The sequence below is a fragment of the Polyodon spathula genome, chromosome 4 (genome assembly GCF_017654505.1).
Source record: "Polyodon spathula isolate WHYD16114869_AA chromosome 4, ASM1765450v1, whole genome shotgun sequence".
NCBI lineage: Eukaryota > Metazoa > Chordata > Actinopteri > Acipenseriformes > Polyodontidae > Polyodon > Polyodon spathula.
This window is the reverse complement of record NC_054537.1, coordinates 9,187,092-9,210,643: the sequence shown is the minus strand read 5'-3', so window position 1 is coordinate 9,210,643 and position 23,552 is coordinate 9,187,092. Positions and strand designations below refer to the sequence as shown.

Genomic DNA, 23,552 nt, shown 5'->3' with positions numbered 1-23,552 from the left:
CAGATAAGTGGAAAAAAATGATCATTTAAATGCATGAAACTCTGAGGCACTGACACAACAAAATGTGAAAAAAGTTCAAGGGGATGTAGACTTTCTATACACACTGTATACTCAGTACCTCTTGTGTTGTATTCATTTCAATTGCACTTTCTCTATTATGTAAACACGGATTTTACAATTCCATACATGCTGGACTGCTGTGTATTTACACAACATACTCGATAATAAAATTAGAATGGAAAAAAAATCTCTTGACTTGATGCTGAACTGCAGTCAGATTTAGTTTGATTTTAGCTAGACAAGATTTACAAATCATGCCAGATTCCAGAATAGACAGGTTACGGATTGTAGACATTTTATCGGAACCCAAAAATGATGCCAAATTATACAGAATGACGGTTTGTAGAAGGGCTGGATTGGATGGGTTTTACAGTATTCTGGACTGGACGGGTTTTACTATATTCTGGATTGGATGGGTTTTACTGTATTCTGAGTTGTATTAATCTATGCTGTAGAAGCAGGTGGTTAGGGAAGGGAGGTGTTTAATGTTCTTGTTGGTACAAGTAAACCTTTGTGACTTTCATATATCAAAAGACAAAACACCTAGCTACCAAACATCAGACGTATAGATTAACGAACAAATAATTGTAAAGAATTTAACCTTTAATACAAATGTAAATATGTGGAATAAGGAGGTGGTGTGCAAACAGAGCTTGCCGGTTCAGTTCTGGTCATGTTTAATGGCTTGGCTAGGTACCCATAGAGAAAAGTGCCTCGGCATTTGAGCTCTCCAGAGTTTGGCTGGGGTTGGTTCAACCACAACGACCCTAGTCAGGCAATGTGGTCTGGTGGTTAAAGAACAGGGTTTGTAACCAGGAGGTCCCCGGGTCAAATCCCGGCTCACTCACTGACTCACTGTGTGATCCTCACTTAACCTCTTTGTGCTTCGTCTTTCAGATGAGACGTTGCTGTACGTTACTCTGGAGCTGATGCATAGCTCACATGCCCTAGTCCTTATAAGTCAACTTGGATAAATGCGTCTCCTAAATAATAATAATTATAATAATAATAATAGAAGGGGCCTGGTCCAGAACAATTTAGTTAGTCTCTTGCGTTCTTTGTTTGGTAACATGGCAACATCCATTGTTTAGGTTCCCAAGGTAAGAATAGTGGAATGGATGTGTTCTGGTATTAATAACATAAGAACATTCTTCAGTTCTTCTTAGTTGGTACGTGGGTTGCAGTGTGAAGCTTCAAAATACATGACTGGGAACAAATTAAAAAAAAAAAAAAAAAAAAAAACACACACAATCTGAAGACTGACTAGCTACTTAAGTAACAAAGTTCTTTGACATGAAGTATGTGTTGAGAATCTGTCTTTTACTACAACAATAACATATGCATTCTGAGGTATCTCTAAAGAATACATTTTCAATTAATATTTTTTTACTGAAGCCTGAAAGGGCCTACAAAGTCCCTATGACACCTCCTGCAACATGAAAGATTAATATGAAATCAGATCTCTGTTCACCAAACATCACTTACTGTGTATTTGAATCCCCTTTTCAAAATGAACTTGCAGGTCTGCAAAGATTTCATACTGCAAAGCACCATTACATTTTCTCTTTCATCTATTGAAAAAGACCACATTCTACTGAAATGCTTTGGTCTATTGATCTTTGATGAAAGTTAATGTACAATAGGTATTGTCAATTATTAATCTACAAATATTTTGTCAAAGTACAGGGGTCTCCATGTGTTCTGGGGCAGAGTGCTGTTAAACTCCAATGCAGTCCAAATCATTTGTTTATTCTTAAGCTCTCTCTGCCTGATTAGCACATATGCCAGGAGATAGCTTTGAGCAACAAAACAAATTGCTCTGTATTGAAAAAACAAACCTCTGTTCCTCCGTCAATGGTTAACGAGTCATTTTAACCTCCAAGATTTTTGTTGTTGTATTTGTACAGTATCAAACAAATATAAAATTAACACAGTAGCTTTTAACCTGTTTTTAGCTGCCAACCCCTCTAATGTATATTGAAGTTTGTTTGATTAGCAGGCCTTTGCTCAATCTCCTCTTACCGCTGAATACCTCCCAGTTGTCAAAAGGAACAGATCTCGGTGGGTCCTTCTTTAGGAATAGAATTTGGAAATGGTCTAGTACCTTAAATTATTCAGTCGAGACAGACTTAACGTCCAAAAAAAACGCACAAAAAAAAAAATAAAAAAAAAAATCGCAAGGATATTTTCTTTGTTTTTTTTTTTAGAGAGATTCTTATAGGGGCATTTGGTGATCTACATTATTGCTAGCAAGTATCTTGCAGTAAAGTTAAAGTACATAGAGATAACAAATCATCTTTTTTTATTAAACTACCATGAAAGATGCACACATTGTGTAAAATGTGTATTTGATTTTAAATGGTATTTTTGTTCAGCTATTATGAACCAAACAATTTACAAAGGCCATTTACATTATTTTCAATGCTGCACAACCTGTGCTGAAGGGATGCATAACACACTGGAAATATGCAGGTTGTCCTTGGAGTGCGAGTTCTGGGAAGTGTACACCTACCGAGCCAAAAACACTTGGATACATTTACATACAAAAGATAATGGAAAAGTTTAAGGGCCTTGTTTACCAGAGTAACTCATCAATTTGTGATAATTGTATTAAACGTGTGATCTGACCATTTAAAAACAAATGTAATTGAAAACCGCTGAATACAATAAATACAGACTAGTCATGCAGCCTTCTATGAAGAGCAGTCTAATATGCAGCGTCAACACAGTCATTTCAAAAGAAAATCCAACGCAAGGACACTTGCCAATCAGTCTTCAAAAAAGGACAAAATGCTAAATGACCTCTTTCACATACCGTATCTGTGCAATCAGATTTGCATTGAAGATAGTCTCAACTTTCAGGGCAGCCTAGTACCTCAAGCAACAGAATGGGCTCTTTATCTTATACCTGAAATATAAACGCTGGCCCAAAGCATGACTAAAGCAATGTCAATTTATACAATTTGTTTGAGCACAACCATAATCAAATTAGAGCAAAGTCTGCGTGCAAAGATTGGCCCGTCAGCCCATGCAACAGATCAGTATGATACAGTCACAGTATTCCATATCGATGGTCACATTGCTGGATTTAAAACTCCAGTTTAAAAACACATCTTGTCGGTTTAATATATGGGTGCATAAATATATAATTTATTTGCCATTCTTGTTTATATAGATCACTAGTTAGACATATTGCACATAGATACTTGCTGATCGAATGTACATAAATTGATCAAATATAAATGTCATGTGATGCCTTTTCAAAAACACTCAAACCATGCATTTGAACAGGTTACGTTTTTGAATGCACAAAAAAAGGACCATTCATCTGCAAAGTTAGATGTATATTGCTACTCAACAGGAAAGTCAAATCTCTCTAGAGTCATATTACTATTATTTTTTTTTTTAATTTAAATTAAAAAAATGTAATCACTCATCATAGGTCGTAAATTAACATTTACTGTAGAACGTTCACCAAGAGAAAAAAAACAATTCTAAGGACATCAGTGTATCTAGAGCACGCTTCCTCCAACAGCAATGCTGGTTTTCTGTTCCCACAATACACCACTCATGTCAATCAAAGCACAAGCATTGTTGCAGGAGAGGAAAATGAACTGGGTGCACTGGAATGTATAGACAAAAAACTGTATTTCTTCAGCTGAATGTCCCCGAGTAAAAGTTGAAAAAAAAAAAAATCCTAGTTGATTTGCCTAATATGTGTGAATAAAAATATCAAAACAGGAACATGTTAAAACAGAAATTGCTGCAATATGGATACAGAGCAAAGGAAAAGTACTGTGTGTCTTATAAACACTGCAGGCGATTCAGTAACACTTCAGGATTCCCTAGTTTCTAAATTGCTGATAGTTGTGCAAATCAAATTTGTCTCAGTTACCTGGAGTTTACAACAAAATCATTCTTGGAATTGGAATGAAATTGTCTGGATGAAGAGAAGGAAATAAAAACACCTCAATGGGCAGATCTACAAAGAAAACAGAGGTAGCACGCTATGATTCTAGTGCTACGATTCCTGAATCAGATCTTCCTGACCGTCAAAATGATTGTCATTTTATGGAAACTAAGGACGTGCTATGTTAATAGTTCAGATGTCGCGCATAATAAGAACGTACTGTAAATTAAAAACGAATTGCATTAAAATGGGTGTTTACTACGACTTTGTACGATTTTAGAATGTTATTACAGAAACATAATTACGTGTAAAATGTTTCCATCAGCATCCACTCATAGCACAAAATGGATTCGTTAATGTGCTGTGCTAATGTGTAGGGTATTGCTACTAAAAACATATTCTATTAATGTGCTTCGCGCGATTACCCTTCCCCACTCAGCAGAGTGATCATCAGAATCAATAGCTTCACTGTAAAATTAATTTCAAGTTAAAACAAAATGTCTGGCAAGAAACAGACGATTCTAAAGTCCAAATCAATTCAATTTTCAAAGAGAGATTATAACTACTATAATTATAATAAGAGAAGTAGCTTTTATATATTTCAATGTTATGATCTCAAGGACCATAAGCAAAGACTGTATTGTTTGTGCAACAAAGTTTTGGATAGCTGGTGATATTTCAGTGGTTCATCAAAGACAGTCCGGAGGTGTATATATCTCGACTATATATTGTACTTTTGATTTGTATGTATGAAAAAAAAAATACAGTATAAACAGGTTAAACTGTTTTGATATTTTAGGGTTACTATTTTACATTCTGGGAATGGCAAATTACATTTTTCAAAATTACCAATTCTGGGTTTTTTTTTCAGTTTTTTAAAATAACCAATTCCATTTTGATCAACTTATTAAGAATTAACAATGTAATCTGAACATAAATAAACATTTTACAGTAAAAAATCTATTGTTTTTTTTTTTTTTTTTTTTTTTTTTTAATGTCCCTGAGATACTGTAGTTTTCAGGCAACTCTTTCATAAAGCTGTCCACTAGTAACAGTAAATAAAGGTGTTTTGAAAAAAGAGCTTATTGCTGGCATTACAATATACAGAACAGTCAAAAACTGGACATTATTACAAAATATACTGTCAGGGATATGGAGTATATTTCATTTCATGCGTTAAGATCTTTGGCTGACAAAAAAAAAAAAAAAAAAAAAAGAAGAGCACAAACAGGACTAAATAGTAATAAATAAAAAAAACTGTGAGTGACATTTCCAGAATTTCTTTAAAAACTCATTGCAAATAATTTGCTGGTCACTTCAGTGTGCTGCTGCCAACGCAGGCACTGTAACTGAACTAACTACCGTTCCACAAATCATATTGTTGAAATGAATAATGTAAAAACAATAAACTCAAAAGATAAATTCCTGATATTTTACTTGCTACAAAAAATATATATTATTGTTATATTGGTAATGGCATTTATGAAGCTATCTGCTGTTTCACAAACTTGCACTTGAGCACATCTTCAAATAAACAAAGGCCCAACTGTTAATAAATACAGAGCAAGAGGATCACAAAGGTCCCTCATCTAATCTTATTAATCTTTCACACATATTTATGTATTCGTTCATATGCAAAACTTGGTAACAGGATATGGTACATCACTTCTATTTAACATTAGTCCAAGGCAGTAACTCTCACAACCACCAGCTGTGAACAGCGCTCCAGAGAAGGTTTTGGGTCTGGGAGTAATCTCAATAAATACTGTACAATCTTCAATGGTAATGGGGTAGGCATTAAAAAAGAGCCTTCCATTCCTGTTACTTTGAACTACTGTACAACCACGCAAGTGTTCTTCAAGGTTCTTTATCAGATTGGCTCAGCGCATTTTTTTTGAGGTATCACTGACTCTGCAAATTAATTACATTTCTTATAACATTGCATTCTTAAACTCAGTGAACATGTTAAAACTTCAATATAAAGTCATACAGAAAAATTAAAAAGGTAATGCATTAATAAGTTATAAAACAGTTCATTTAATATTATAGGCACCTTTTTTTGGCGGTTGCCTCCGACGATGGTTCCAGTTGGATTTGTAGCTGGACTGGGGTGTTTACGCTTCAACCTGTGTAGCTTCGAATTATTCTTATTCTTACTGTGATTGGCTGCAAATACAACAGGGCTAGCCAGAGATTGGAAAATGTTTGTTGGGATGGTTTATCTTTTGTACAGTTTCCTATTAACTAAAGACATTGTGTTCTGGGAGTGCAGTTGTTAGTGAAAGTTTTAGGGGAGGCAGAAAAGCTGTGCAGCAAAATTGCTAAAATTTATATTGAGTACATATTTCAGATTTTTTAATGGGTAAAACGTCAAGTACACAGCTTATCTGGGCCACCTGACGTAAATGTAGCTTTTTGGTACACTATTTGATACCCTGAAATGTTCAGGGTGTTATACCTTCTGAGGTACCTTGATACATTATCTGCGCATAAATATTATAAAATGCTGTGTATTGTTCAACAATGAAAACAACGCTGATTATCAGCTTGTCTATTAGTGCTGCAAGGTGGAGTCAACAGGTACCTTTTCTCCGTGTTTGTCAATGTTTCCATTTAAAACGCATAGACTTTTTAAAAAACATAGACAGTACCAAGGGCACGATCCAATGTTCTTTTTCTCGAGTTCAAATTACACAGCTGGTGAGCACAGGGCTAGACTCAAGAGTCAAAACAATGTTGCCACCGAAATACACCCAAACGTCTGCAATCAGCCTAGAATTCAACAGCTTTGCAGTCCTGTTTTTCTCTCTTTAAATGCTATCATTGTGTTGCTAAACTTTGTTTTAGCAACACAATGTTTCTTACATCATGTATTATGGACCAGTCCCTTGGTGTAACATGCTATAATCTTCTAAACATGTATTCTCCACCACAGGCAAATCATTTACTATTAATGAAGTTCATGAAGCCTTTTCCTTATGTTATCTTAAAAGAGACCCTACTGTATTAAACACACACCTTAAGGGTTGCGATAGAGGGTAGTTGGGTGCAACCACTGAAAGACAGGAAGACACACAAGTTGAAACCTAATATGTTTTTTTTTTTATTTTTGTGGATATTTAAATGAATATACACAGTATTTTGAAAATGTATTCAATTATATATCAAAAGATTATATCTCATTAGCTGGTTATCAGGTGCATGTGGCAGTCCAAGAGCACAATGGGCCATTCAGAAGAAACCTGACCAGTGACATATACTGTAGTATTGAGCAGTTGTGTACATCTATTGAGTGCTGAGATGAAAGAGTGCCAAGAGAAGCAAGGTCAAGGAAACATTTGAATCTGGGTTGTGGTTTACTGAGGAGATAACATATTGTACAACAACTAGACACTGCTTTCCCATTTGTTTTTCTCCCACTGTTTCAAAGAAGCACATTTGAACCTGGGTTGTGGTTTACTGAGGAGATAATATATACAACCAACAGACACTGCTCTCCCAGGGTTTTCTGTTACTTGATAACAGAAAATATTACACTTTTTCAGAAGACTTCAGTTCCAGTATGATAGTGATAATTGCAATGCTGTGGCATGGTCCTTGGTAATAATGAAACTCCATTGTTCAAATAATGTATTGACTCGAGAATTCTATTATTACCTTTTAAAATGCAACAGCAATGCCATTATCAATTAAATTAGCAAACTGAAAGAGACACACACCCACTGGCATGTTGATTAAAACCAATTCACGTGTGGTTTAGAGATGGGTTCAAAAACTAAATCTGTCTTAGTTCCCCATGATTATGGGGTCAGATAGCAATACTACCCCCTGCTGTATTCGGAAAACTAAAATATCCGCAGTTTTTACTTTATAGCCTCCGATAGTAAATCAGCAACACTGTAGAACTTGGTGGAATACTGCATGTTTGGAGGGATTATCATACCTGTGTAATGATTATGCAGGAAGCTACCATTGAACTGCATAAAAAAAAAAAACTGGTTGAAAAAAAAAAAAAAAATAGAAAGGTTCAGGATTTAGTTCTGAAAATATATTCAGGAAATTTTAATTATGTGCTTGCTCATGGAAATATCCAAATCCCAAGCAAGGGCTCTTTAGGGACAGATTTGCATAAGCCTTGTGAACACATGCCTACAAGATAAACTGGGAAAACAGACATACTAAAGTCTATCTTTATTAGCAACCAGACACTGCAGCAAACTGTTAACAAAGCAGCTCCTGTTCTGCTTTGTATGATCCATGAACTGTCTGATACTAAATCAACTGGGTGTTGATTGAAATGTGTGGAGCTTTACAACAAATAATGCTTTATGTAGTACAAAAACCTCCTTGGGATCTTACTAAAGCGAAGGGTATGCAAAGAAGATTTTATTGCTTCAGAACATTTGCTCCTGCTTTCAAAACAATTAAGTCAGTAACATACAGTAGAACTACCACCATGAACTTTTATATAAAGAATAGTACCAGTTCAGAATAAGAAACAGCATTAAATGTTGAATCCCAATTTGATATGCAATATTACTTCAATTATATTTTGCTCAAGACATAAGTCAGCTGTAGAGTTGTAAAATAAAAAATAAAAAAATTAGCTGAACACCTTAAAACCTAAAATACCAAATGAAAGCAGTTGCTGGAATGCATTGGGAGGTTTTGGGTGAAAGCACTAAAAAATACTCTTTTGGTGGCTTATCTGTGGCCAAATACAGTATAGCAAAAAAGAAGAAAGGGCTAGGAATGTGTACAGCTGTTTAAAACTGGTTTCTTTTGGTGTGAATGCAGTAAGGGTAAGATTATTACAGGGACTGACTCTGTCTTGTTGATATGGAAGCAGGCTACACTAGGGATCTGCTAAGACCACTGAAGACTCAGCCAGAATGTTACGTAGAATTCTATTGTCCCTTGCGACAAGATTAGTATGTGACCCGTGAGGCGCTGAAGGGAAGAGGAGAGGATATTAGTAAAGATGAATTCCTGCTAGCTCCAAGACTAAATGTTGATCGAGAGCAGGCCCCGGAAGGCATGGGTCTCAGAGGAGCCTGCAACAGCACTCCAGTCCTGCCTTTGAAGTGAGACTAAGATGATTTTCTATAGTAGATAAGGGACTTTGGGGTGGAGATGTGCGTCCCACCAAAAAAAGCAACATATGGTTTACCCGAGGTATCCTTAAAGGAACATGGATTATGGAGGTTTGAAAATAATTAGACCACAATACAAGAGGCCAAGTGTTTCAGAGGATAAGCTTGATGGTTAGTAGAATTGACTAGAAATTCGACTACCAGCCACACCCAAGTAACATGAATAAACAAGAAAAATGTGCACATTTAAGAGAGCAATGCAAAATGTGGGTTACCATGACATGACACCCACACCATTAGATGCATTACATTTAAGAAACAGAAATGTACAGAAAACAGTGAAACTGTGATGCACTTAAATAACTATGCCATATTCTGTATCATACACTGGATAAGCTAGTACAGCTATTTCTAGACAGAAACAACTCAAACATAATTTAATTCTCAGTACTGGACTTGACACGTTCACGACGCCCGGATTTGAACTCAACATGTAGTAGATGATTTTTCTTTCTGTAGCAGCAGGTGTTAACATATTTTTTTTAGCAGGAAGAGAAGTGTTCTGATAATGCCTACTTGGATGGCAAGGCTGCAAAATCCATCAATATGTTTCTGATTAAGCAAAGAGCACACCAAACACTGCTGGCTGCAACTCTGCAATATGAGCATTTATTATTAATATATATATATCTATATAGTATATGATAATTATATATATATAGATAGTATATATATATATATATACATATATATATATATATATTAGATCCAGCTCATCTGAACCACTAGTAACACAGAATAAGGTCCTAAAAAATTCTGCTGCTCTGAGTTTTAATGGTCTAGTTCTTACCACTGGGTACCACTGGGTGTTACTTTAGATAAAAGATTAACGGCTACAGTACACTCAGCTGCACTTTTAGGATGCACATTTGTAACAAATCTAATTTAGTTACACAACAACTGGTATACAACATAAAGTCATGGGAGTGTTGTTAAGGGCATAGTGTTTTATATTCTGACCTGGCATATCATTTACTGTAGATAATTGATATTTTGGAGCATGCAGCACTGACTACACCTAAAGTTTTTCTACCATGTGCAGAACCATCTGGATTGGCTTGAGGAAAAGTATTGCCATAAATCTCAATGATGTAATTCAGCATAAAAACAGCTAACTAGCATCTGTACTTCTTTTCTTTTTTCAGAATTATTGTACAATTAGAAGGTCATTGCAAGGCCAGCAACACAATTTGGAGACAATGCCTTAAAGAATGAAGCTGATTGTGAACTAAAGAATGAAATAAATCCTGTTGCTTCACAATACAACACAGTATCTTTGACAACAAATCATGTCTGACCATTTGTAAACAATGAAGTAGTACACACTTCCTGACAAAATGCGTAAAAATGTTCCCAGCTTTTCGACTTCGGAAAGTCATGGCTGCTGTTGCCAGCTCCAAGATAAACAGCTGTGTGTCTCTCTCAAAAGGAAAGGGCGGGTCACACTGAACAAAAACAAAACTATTGGTCACCAGCCACATTGTGATGAAACAACAGAGGCACGGTGCATTCATTTTCCTACTGTACTCTTGCAAAAATTGAAATGTAACTGTGAATGAGGACCACCTACCACTTCATACCAAACATAATTGTCCAGATTCTTTTCTAGTAGGGTTTAAGAATAAAATGCGCTTGTATTACAAACCCCAAGTCTTACACTGAGTTTACTGCTTGGCACTGAATGTGTTTTGAGCAACTTTTTTTTTTCTCAACAGTGGTGTTTTTGTTTTTATCCTAAAGGGCAGTTTTGGGGTTGTTGATGGAGATTTAATCCGTCCGTCTATTCAAAGAAGGGACCTCTCTAAAACTGGAGCAGTATCCTGTACCATAGCATGAGTGCACTGACCCTGTGTGAATACAAATGGCTTCAAGTGATGTGAGATGTTACTCCAGTGGACCCGCTTACTAATTAAGAGCTCTCGTTGAGCAACAGCCTCCAGCCATGCCAAACGGTGCTGAACAGTGCAGCAGTTTCATGAGAAAAGCCCACTGTGGACTGTGCTAAATCCTTCAGAAGTCATTCAACTCACGGCTTGACTACCATCGCAGATCACTTCTCCTCGCAATAGCAGCATACTGAGTGGGTCTTCACGGCTATGCCCTTCACTTTACTAAAACAACTCACTGCCCGTTTCATAATGGTCTTAACCTGTATTTAAAAAGCAAGTAATGCTCAACAGCCTCCATGCCAGTTATCTTAAATTATGTCAGTTTTTTTGTTTCTTAACAAAATTAAATATCAGCATTTGTAATAAATGGAGACATTAAGAGGCTGTAATATTTAGTTCTAGAATGGACTGTAATTCACTCTACGTAACATCCACAGTTTAGTATCCTGTGCAGTCTAGTTTATCGATGAGCTATGACAATAGGCTGCGAGAACTGAATTTAATTTAGCCTAGAACACAGAAGAATTAACGGATGCATGATTGCAGTCCTGATTCTCAAACAGCATAGACAAAGTTAACCCGAACCAACACTTAAAGCATGGCACAGACACCAGGACCAGAGAACACAGTTGGAAATGAAGTGGAAAGAGACAAAGGACAGGAGACTCTCGCACACAGTGGTGGGGGTATGGATTGGGTTACCGAGTCATGTTGTTGACACTGAATCACTGGGATCCTTTAAGGCACGACTTGACCCAAGTTTTGAGATCAAGCAGCTAGACTTGCATATATGGTGCAAATGACTTCCTCTCTTTCGTAAAATGTATTATATTTTTATGTTTTAAATCAGTTTGGACTGCCCCTGTTGACAGAGCAAAGAGAATTTAAAAGGGTGGTGTTAAACACATTATTAAAAGAATATGGGGGGTATTTAGGAAATTTATGGAAACTAAAACATCTTATAACAAATATATAAATAGTTTAGTAATTGTTAACCTAGTAGTAGATAAAAGGTTCTACATTAATGGTGAGGCAATACCAACAGTGTCCGAGAAGTCAGTGAAAAGTGTAGGGAGATGGTACGACGGGGATCTAAAGGACACAGTTCGTGTGGGAGAAGTTAGACACAAGCAGTGGAAGGGTTGAAGAACATAGACAGCAGCGCTATACCAGGCAAACTGAAACTCTGGTGCTTTCACTTTGGTCTACTGCCAAGACTGCTGTGGCCACTGACTGTGTACGAGGTTTCCTTGACAACAGTTGAGAAGCTGGAAGCTTTAATCAGTTCATACGTCAGGAAATGGTTGGGAGTTCCACGCTGCCTCAGCAGAGTGGGACTTTATGGTAAAGGAATACTGCAGCTACCAACCTCTGCTCTAACCATGGAGTTTAAGTGCACCAAAGTCCGACTGGAAATGACATTAGTAGATTCACATGACAAATGCGTAAGGGAGGCAGCACCTGTGTTGAAAACTGGAATAAAATGGACAGCAAAGAAAGCTGTGGAAGATGCTAAGGCTGCCCTTCGAATCTGAGATATTATGGGGCAAGTTCAGCATGGAAAAGGAGGTTTTGGTCTCAGTTCAGCTCCTCCTACATAAATGGAGACATTAAGAGGCTGCAATATTTAGTTCTAGAATGGACTGTAATTCACTCTATGTAACATCCACAGTTTAGTATGCTGTGCACTCTAGTTTATCGATAAGCTATAAGGCAATCGCAGCTCAACGGAGGAAGCTGGTAGTTAACGAGATGCAAAAGCAGGAGGAGAGGATCAGACGTGTAAAGGCAGTTTCCCAGGGCAAGCAGGGAGAATGGATGAGGGGAGAGTGTGGAACAACGCAAGATCGGCTGGCAAGATCTATGGACTGGAACACAGCAGGATCAGTTTCCTCATCATATCAGCATATGATGTTCTCCCATCCCTCATGTCCTTTGTGTTCATCACCTGCAACATTAAGGCACATTTTGATAGGATGTAAGGTGGGTCTTAGCCAAGGATGGTTTACTTGGCGTCATGACCAGGGGCTGTGATGTTTGGCCTTAGCATTGGAAGACAAGTGTAACCTGACCAATAAGTTGCCACCAGTTCCATTCAAAGCATTACACACAAATGACAATATTCCGCCATCCAGGAGAGCAAGGTGTTAAAACCAAGCTTCGCCCAGGACAACTGGAAGCTGCTAGAGACTGGAAGATGCTAGCAGATGTTGGTCAAAGGCTTATTTTTCCACCTGAGATTGCCACCACTAACCTTCGACCAGACATTGTCTTGTGGTCTGGATCAGCATGCCTTGTTCATCCGGTAGAGTTAACAGTGACATGGGAAGATGCTGTGGATGAGGCGTATGAGACGAAGAAACTTTGGTATGCTCAAGTTCAAATCAGCATGAAGTTCAACATCTATTCTCATGTAATGGAAATCAAATCCTTAAAAGCTCTACATGTGACATCACTTTTTTTTTAAGCACGTGGATACAACAGAACCCCTACTTAGCATTTCTGCCGATGCACACACAAACCACACACCAGTACAGCCTGCTCCTGCTTTGACTTAAACAATTTGAAGGATTTTTCTCTGCAGACGAAGCAGTGGAATAGGTACACGCTACTCACCCAAATGACTATACGTCTTTACATCATGTGCCATAGCTTTTTAAGTGCACTTAAAGTTTGTTTACAGCTAAGTGTCTAATTTATTTTTGTCTTGTGCTGGACACACAACAATATAAAATAGCCAAAATTTTTACATCACCTAGAATTTTAGATTGAGACATAATTAAAAACAGAACACTATATGAACATAATTTAATTAAAGAAACTACAAAATGATATTGCAAAAGTCTACCGGAAGCCATAATAGTAGTGCAGTATTTCATGTTAGATTTCAAACTGTCACATGTTTTATTTTTTGTCAGTTTTTTGTTAAGTATATGGAAAACTACAAAGCGGTGTGTAATTCAATATGTTAATGTAACATTATTCAGCAGGTTTAATTCGACTTTATGAAGCAAAATGTGTTAATCCTAAAGGATGATGCAAAACCTTTAGCCATATCTGTACAAGTAGCTATTCATTTCTGGGGAAAGTTAATTGTAATTTTTGTTGCAAATAGTTGAAAGACAGTTTTAAAGACATGTACTATTAGGGTATACTTTGAAACCCCACTCTAAAAGACATAATTCATTTAGGCAGCATTTCTGCAGGGAACGCGTATCAGCAGCTACATTTAACTTTCTTTCATTATAAACTTTATCATGGAACAAAAAGCAGTCAAGGATACCCATTGTGCTCTATAAAATGCTGACAGGGGCTAAATAATTACATAGCTGTAGCAAGGAGAATCTTAAAGGGATTTTTGTTTTGTAAAGAAGTCTGGCATCAGTTTAAAAGTACAATAAAAATATAACATATTAAAGCAGTACGTTGGAAACCTTAGGCATTACAGTGAAAAACGTTCCCCTTTACTACTATTGAGGTTTTTATCACATTAGCTTGGATCTAAACGCATGCAGTCCATAACTGCACTGTAACTGATCGCCATTTAAACAACAACTCCACTACAAATTGTTTTATGTTCTATCTCAACAGCAACACACTCTGGAATCTGAACAGGGTAAAGCGCACATGTAGCCCCAGGAACCATAATCAGGGGCATGGACTACTGCATGTTGCTTACTTGTTGGACTGATCTTAAACCACATCTAACGCTAGAATATTTATATTTTCTGCCCGACAGAACCACGACATTCAAACAGGGCTGACACTGTGCAGGTTAAAAATTGCTTCCTAATTGCATTGTATTTTACTCATGTTAAAAATGAATGACACCATCAACCAAACTCAAACATTCACTTCCACTGCTTACAAACCTACATAACCTTGACGCACATGGTTTGTGTGACTTCCTTCTGTTTTTCAGTCCTCATCAAGCTGCAAAACATCTGAGTTGGAGAGCAAAGAAAGAGGTCTTTCTGATCTTAAATATAGTCCTGGCAGTGAAAATAAAGCCCCAATTCACTGATTGATTTGAATTCTATATACATTGTTCAAGGCAACATTATGAAGCATGTATTGTTTGCCACACAATGAAAAGTAACAATTGAATTGGGCAATACAATATGATAATTCTGTTGCTTAAAGAGTAAGTAACTTAAAAATTAATTGTAACTGGTTTTTTTCATTTATTTATTTATTTATTTGTTTGTTTGTTTGTTTGTTTATTATTACACTGCTGCCTTTTGAAAAGTTCATTTCATTTCCACATCGTCTCCAATCATTTTACAAATGGCCTGCCCTAAATTTGTATAGCCAAATGTAAACAAACCCTCCGGGCTTTTGTTATGAGGAAGAGCATTCCAGAACCTTCTCTACTACAGCAGTAGCATTTCAGGTGGGCACGTCTATTGTGAGCACCTCACAGGCAGTTTCATTGAAGTTGTTGAAGGGAAAGACTTGGGGAATAACTGTAATCATGTAGAAACTGCACTGCAAAATAAAGTAATAGTCACTGACACTGGATATCTACCAAACACAGTGCTTCTTGAAAAGGGCCCCAGAAACCACATAAATGTTGTGGTAATAATATATTCTGCCCCATTAAAATATTTGAGACACCCATCCAAACCCTTTAAAACACGTGACATTAACACACACTCTTTTCACTAAAATGCACACCCAAGGATTATTTGAAAAAAAAAATAAAAAATGTAAAAGCTTTAGAAAAATGTCTGTAACTTTGTTTAGAGGGCTTACTTTGCTGTACGGCTTAGACAATTAAGATAGTCCAAAAGGGATTTCAAGAACAGTATTTTGTCATGTTCAGCGCTTCTCTTTCTTTGAGAAAGCAGACTGCAATCTGTTTCACTTAAGAGTTGTAAATCATAAATGGGGGTTTATATGACTTTCACAATGAAGCAGCTTTTTAAATAAGCTGGATAACGTTCGCTAATGTTTATGCTACGATATCATAACAAATGATAGAAAACAATGTATGCTTTTAAGAGAAACATACAATCAGCCTGAAACAGAGATGGAATTAACAAGAAATCCTGCACTTTCACCCACAGATCATACGAAATGTCTTTGTGTATGAATGTGATTAAACAATATGACATAGAATACGTTTCTTGCATATGCCTTTTAAGAAAAAGTACGTTTCTTGGCATTTCTAAATATCTGTTACTCGTTCATTTTTGTATTCTGCCTCACACTTGCATGTCTTGCTTTTATAAGGATTTGTTGTGAACTCATAACAGATCATTTGATACTCAGACATAGAAACCAATGCACTCACAGAGTAAAGATCTTCACAATCTTCCTTGTAGAGATGAAAAACAGATAAATACAGAAAAGGACACAATTCACTAACAGCAGTAACTTTTACCTCTACAGTGTAAATCTGCTTATATACATAGTCCAAAGTGAAGTCTTAAACACTAAGGAAAAGGATTCTAAGACCTTAGTTTAGCACTGAATATTGCCAGCATCATGCAGTAGTTATCTCAGTTCCCTTCTCTCTTGTAAAACTATTCCCTCACCGCTAGCTATGCTACCGTTTACACTTTCCAAACTATTAGCATTATGCAAAACACAAAACAGTGAAATTGTAGGTTATTTATTATAATTTCAGCCTGTCGAGCCCAGTTTTCAAAGTGCCCTTTAGAGTGGTTAAATGCACATGTGGTTTTGCTGTCCACAAACTGCAAAGCATTAAATTGCACACCCCAAGGATAGGAAGTAGTATGTATTTTAGCATAGCTAAAACAAAGGCACTGGGAAAACTACCAAATCCAAAGCATACAGTAGGCATGTCCTAGGGTGTTTAACATTATAAAGTATATCAAAGTAAAGCCTTACAAACAAGCGGCAAAAGAAAGCTCTTCTAAAATTAACACAATCACTGTGATTTTTTTTTTTTTTTTTTAATTCACTCCTTTAATAATTTAGCATGCCATATACAGACCAGCTACATTACAAAAAAAAATTCTGGCATATACTTCTTTTATTAGTGCCCTCGTTCAACAAACGAAGACCCTTGTGCGCGGATCGTGTCTGCCCGTCTGTCATGATAACTGTCTGGATTTTGCACCTGTTTCGGATTGCATGTGGTTATAATTCCATTAACTCTTGATTTTATACACATATGTTTAACCTTGCTGGTACTGTGCAATTATTGGGAGATTATGAAGGCCCTCTGTATGTGCATGCACCTGATGCAAATGAGGCAAATGTTTTAAAAATTCTCATGCGTATGCATTTCCCATCCGCAGGCAGTGGCTCATTTTGTGTTACAATTGCAGACAGTGTAAACAAGTGTAAATTACCCAGGGTGCCTGAGTAGCATTTCAAAGACAAAAGCATCTCTCTCATAACATATACCAGCGGATGTAACACATGCCTTTAAATCTCAATAGCGCTTGGAAAGACACAGGTTATCCTACGAGTGAAATGTTGGTGGATAATGCATTTCCAGGCAAGGTAATCTAATTTTTGACCTTTGATTATGAACGCAAAACCATTGTTACATTAAAAAGACCACATCCTAACCTACAAATAAATAAATAATGACTTCCAACAGACCAAATTATCATATTTGCAACAGAGAACGTGCCTTACTCTTATATAAAGTGTGACAAACAGAAAGACATACATGTGGGTTAAATAGCTGAAATGTATCATTTACATTTTATTATATGACAACCGGACTGGACAGGTGAGCCGTCCCATTGTTACACATGTTACACACTCTTTCAGTGGACTACAATTATTTTCAGACAAACAGAAGTCAATGAGGTGAAAAGCACTAATATTTAATTGTTTTTCCCGGATTTAATGTAAATCGTGTATTTTTTCCTATATTTAACCAAACACAAGTTCTGATTTAGCGTAATGCATAAAAGTTACCAAACAGTCTTAAAAGTTTTGAAATGTGTACATCTTTTTGGCATTGTAGTATACAGAGGAGGAAGAGAAGCGGAAACATTGGATCTCGGAGTGTAATCTGCAGCACACAATGCCAAATTAAATGCTTCAATGGATAGGGGCTCATTTAGCTTCAGATTTAGCTGGTAAAATAAATATTTAGCGAAAACCCAGATTACAATAATGTTTTTTTTCAGATTTATCTGTTAGATAAACGTAAAAGAAGTGTAAAAGAAAAAAAGATTTAAGTAGCATGTATTTCTTTCATGGATTTATTTTTTAGAAATGTTAGCTAAATATTGACTCACCAAGTTTAAAAAAAAAAGATTTATAGATGTTCAATTTACAATATGCGTTTTCAACGTTTCTAAATGACATCTGAAAGTACTATTTTCAAAACTTTTAAGAATGTGTTTGTTAAAATTTACGTATTTAGCTAAATCTGGACTTTTTGTGATCACATCTTGGAAAAATTTGCGATTTACATTAAATCTGGAAAACAAACACCTGTTAAAATCTAATCGGCATATAAAGTTTGCACACCACTGTTTTAGGGCTGTCTCAACAACAAAAAGCTAACACTGACAACAGTACATCAGATTATATGAACGCAATCAAAGGGCCCTGGGAAGTCGTCTGTTAATGCGAACTGACTGTAAAATAAACAGCAAGGTTTACTGTAGACCCCTTTGTAACATGAATAACTTCTGACTGTTCTACCTCTCAACTGTGAAACAGAACCCTAAAACCTAGGAAATATTTGACAGTTTTGATATTAAAACCTGAAATTATCATATCTCAGGCCAGCTTGGGAGTGAAGATTTGCTGGGCTGGTCTTTATCCTCCAGATGCCGGAAGCCTGCAGTTCCCAGGTTCCTGGGTGTAAAAAGATGCTGATTGGTTGGTGAGATCGGAGGACACCCACTGAGAGGGTTTGCACATTTGAGAAAGGAGGAAGGAAGGAATTTAATTGGAGACTGGAACAGATGAGAAGCAATTCCCCTCCATAGTACGAATTAAAACGGTGCGCTGCTTTTCATATAAAAAAGTATAAGAAAAAGAGGGCTGCATCGAGGGAGTAGTTGTAAAGTATTTATCAGCCTATTTGTTTTTCTATGGGTCTCTCGCTATATCGCTGTCCTTGATATATAGCAGATTTATACTGGACCCCGACACTCGCAATATATAGAGTGGGTGGTGTGCGTGTGTATGTGTGTGTGTATGTGTATGTCTATATATATATATACACACACACACACACACACACACACACACACACACACAGTGCTGAGAAAACATAATGACAATTATGGAAATTCCATAGTTTTACCATGATAGCCCCTTCTTGAATCAAAACCAGTCTTTTCTTAAATATTCAATAGGGTTTATATTAACAAATTACATGTCATTTGAAACAAGATGATGTATGAATTAGACAAACAATGAGTAATTAAGATTTAGGGTATGTGAAAAAGTAAGTGAACCCCTGGTTTTATCAGCTCAATTAAGGGGATAATTAGAATCAGTTTTGGAGGCCCCATACTATATAAAGATCAGAAACTTTGTGTTCTTGGTGTTCACCATACAGGTGTGTGGAAACATGTCATGCCACGATCAAAAGAAATCTCTGAGGACCTCAGAAAAACAGTTATTGATGCTCACCAGTCTAGAAAGGGTTACAAAACTATTTCTAAGCATTTGGGTCTCCACCAATCCACTGTCAGACAAAGTTCCAGACCACAGTCACTCTACCCAGGAGCGGTCGTCCTACCAAAATCTCTCCAAGAACAAACCCCAGAAAATCATCAGGGAAGTCAAAAAGAACCTCACAGTAACATCCAAGGATCCGCAGGCCACTCTCGTCTTGGCTAACGTGAGTGTTCATGAGTCAACTATCAAAAAAAGACAGAACAAGAATGGTGTTCATGGAAGGATAGCCAGGAGGAAACCACTGCTCTCTAAAAAGAACATTGCTGCCTGTCTGAAGCTCGCCAAAGAGCACATGGACAATCCACAAGACTTCTGGAACAATGTTCTCCGGACAGACGAGTCAAAGGTAGAACTTTTTGGCCTCAACGATAAACATTGTTTGGCGAAAACCAAACACTGCATTCGAACAGAAGAACCTCATCCCAACCGTCAAGCATGGTGGTGGGAGTGTGATGGTTTGGGGCTGCTTTGCCTGGACGGCTAGCCGTCATTGACAACCATGAATTCTGCATTGTATCAGAACATTCTAGAGGAGAATGTTAGGCAATCTGTCCATGAGCTGAAGCTAAACCAAAAGTGGGTCATGCAGCAAGACAATGATCCTAAACATACAAGCAGATCTACAAAAGAATGGCTGCAGAAGAAGAAATTCCATGTTTTAGAATGGTCAAGTCAAAGTCCGGACCTGAAGCGAGTTGTCCATGCAAGAAAGGCCTCAAATGTCACCGAGTTGAAATAGTTCTGGAAAGGGCCAACATTCCTCAAAACTGATGTGAGAGACTGACAGTTACAGGAAACGCTTAGTTGAAATCATTGCTGTTCAAGGGGCTGCCACCAGTTACTTGAATCTAAAGGTTTACATACTTTTTCACACACGAATAATGAATGTTGAATCATTTGTGGATAAATAAATGTTGAAAAAGTATTGTGTTTTTATGTCATTTGTTTAATCAGGTTACTTTATCTATTATTAGGAGATATATATATATATATATATATATATATATATATATATATATATATATATATATATATATATATATATATAATTCTATAGAATACAGTTTCTATAGAAAGATGCCCATCCCAGCTTGAGTCAAATGACAGCTGGGATTTCAAGGACATCTGTACTTGGCTGCTATTTCTCACAGCAGATTTCTTAGGACAAATATGCTAGCAGAAGCATTGATGCACACTATGGCAAGCCAAATTATCATGTATAGAAATCTCTAAACATTTAAGATATCTAAATCATTTCCAGATATTTCAAAATATTTGAAGACATCTCTTCGTTTAGAGATATCTAAATACATTTAGAGATATCTCAAAATGATTTACAGATATCTTCAAATGGGGCTTTAAATTAGATATCTAAAATGCATTTTCAGATATCTTTAAATAATTTTAGGATATCTCAAAATGTTACTGAAATATCGTTAAATCGTTTTCAAAACATCTCTAACTCATTTAGATATCTCTAAATAACTTCCTGTTCATTTAGAGATATCTCTACATCATTTTAAAATCTCACAATAACTTTCTGTTCATTTAGAGATATCTTTAAATGACTTCCTGTTGATTTCAAGATAACTAAATGATTTAGAGATAACTCTAAATGAACAGGAAGTTATTTAGAGGTGTCTCTAAATGATTTAGAGATATCTCTAAATGAACAGGAAGTAAAGCAACTAAAATGTTTATTGTAACTCCTAAAGTAAATAATGAACCATGGTGTTGTTACCTGGCAGGTCAAAGGCATATACGGCCTTGAGAGCAACAACTAAAAGCATGAATTGACGGGCGAATACACAATGTAATAATGGAATTAAAACTTATGAAATATCATTGGTATAAAACTGAAGAGTAAATTGAGTACACCCTGGCATATCACGTGACCGGCTGTCACCACACCCCCCACACCCTATGTCTGTGCCAGGGATTAATGCATTATTTTACATGCCCACTGAATCAGACATAGCGGCACTACCAAGATAAAATAAAATAAAAACTAAAGCAGGGTTCAGGAACTCGAACAGAATATGATTCTATTTGAACGGCTCTAGCACAATCGAATAAACGACTCTGCTGAGCACACTGCTGCAGTTTTGAACTTTAACAGAATAGCAAAACCGGGACGGTTTAACAAATGCACTGTTTCCGACCAGGACAAAAGATTGTAGGCTTAAAAATGGGACAATAAGAATGCAGGCTTAAAAATGGGACAATACCAGTTTCCTGGGACCCTATGCAGGACTGTTTAAATAGCACTGAGTGTGAGGGCAAAGGCATGTTTTCAGAATTAAATAAATACCATTTGTATGTTATAAAACAAGCAATAAACAACTCTGTTAAACTTAGGAGCAGGTGAATTGTCCTGTGAAATTCCTTCCCATATGTATGTGCCTTTGCTGATGTACTTACGAGTTGCAGTAGGGTGTCTTCTCATAGCCTTTGTAATTGTTCATGTTTAGAGTCATTTTGCAGACCTCGCAGTGAAAACATCCTTTATGCCAGTACTGTAAAACAGACAAGAAATTAAAAGTTTAGAAAGAAGATTCACCAGTTTAAAGTTAATACATTAGAACAACCTACCTTGACAAAAAAAAAAAAAAAAAAAAAACGTTTTGGGATGAAGAGCAACATATTATGTATTACCATTTAATTCAATAGTTGATATTGTTCTTTAAATGAATGCTAGAGCGCCACTCGGAAGCTTTAACAATGCACATTTCATTATATAACGTTTAGCATATAGCATTTTAGTTGCACTCGAAATGTGAATGCAATAGCTGAAGAACAGCATATTGTTTTAGGTAATATATTAACTAAACGTGCTTGGTACATCTTACATAACTGTAGGCTGTCAGACAGGTATGACAAACATGTTTGTTTTTATGCAGACATGAACAGATGATGCACAGAGCTGTGCATTGCGTCACGGTTTTTATTTACCAGACAGGTACATGTACTTTGCATATTTGCGCGCTCACGATGTTCTGTTCCCTTGTGACAGCATCACCAACACTTCTCAATAAAAGAACAGGATGTGGCACTCACTATGTTTAATAATGTAATATCAAACGCTAAACGATATGCCGCTACTCATTCAGCACGCGTAGGGTACTAGAAAACCAAAAGCTTTTTAGAATTTAGAATGTTTTAACATGACTGTGGCAAGTGGCATACTAGCTTTGGTGATTGCTGCGACATTCAAAAACGCTATAATAAAACAACCCATGTTTAACACAAAGTGGTCAATGACATTGCAACACGAGTATTGGTATTGAAAAAACAAAATAGATACATAATAATAATAGAAGAAAAAAAAGTAAATATTTTACCTTATCCAGACAGTTCACTTTTTCAGTCGGGTAGACAATCTTCCCACAGCGCGCACACTGAGGGTTCATTTTGTGTTATTTTATCAGAAGAAATTAATATTGCTTTAGCGGGTCTTTTTCTTTTCTTAAGTACTTCTTCGCTTCACAAGGTAATGCAGAATAATCTCTCTTCAGCAGCTGCAGCGGCTGCTGTTGAAGGTCTCAGGATGCCGCAGCACAACCAAGCTACATAACACTCAAGCTTGTTTCGTCCCTGTGACTCACCTCTCCACCAAACAGCAAAACTGAACTACGCCACAGCGACAAACCAAACCCACTGCATTGGCCGGACCGCTCGGAGCAAAAAAAAAAAAAAAAAAAAAAAAAAAAAAAAAAGCAAGTGAAGAGAGAGGCAGCTAAGCAGGAGCAAGGTGCCGGAGCTACTTAACACTTTCAACACGGCAAACAGGTGTCATGTGAAATAGTGCCCGTGAAATACTGTCCGCTGCGCATGCTCAGTGCAGGGCGGACGCTGTTTCATAGCTCAACCATATGAAATACTGCTTGTAGTGAAATAGCGTCCGGT

At 36.7% G+C, this 23,552-nt stretch overlaps 1 protein-coding gene across 2 annotated transcripts in view; it reads right to left on the bottom strand.

Moving 5' to 3' along the window:
* Window positions 1–23,332, bottom strand: part of LOC121314141 (LIM zinc-binding domain-containing Nebulette-like) — an 83,760-nt gene extending 60,428 nt beyond the window's left edge. Inside the window, exons 1-2 of one of the 2 annotated variants that reach the window (XM_041247115.1) lie at window positions 22,988–23,332; window positions 22,068–22,162 (exon numbers count right to left, since the gene is read on the bottom strand). In XM_041247115.1, coding sequence (XP_041103049.1) covers window positions 22,068–22,162; window positions 22,988–23,056 — 164 coding nt within the window. In that variant the 5' untranslated portion in view covers window positions 23,057–23,332. The remainder of the gene's footprint in view (window positions 1–22,067; window positions 22,163–22,987) is intronic. The other variant, XM_041247116.1, reaches the window with a different exon arrangement.
* Between the last annotated feature and the right edge of the window lie 220 nt (window positions 23,333–23,552).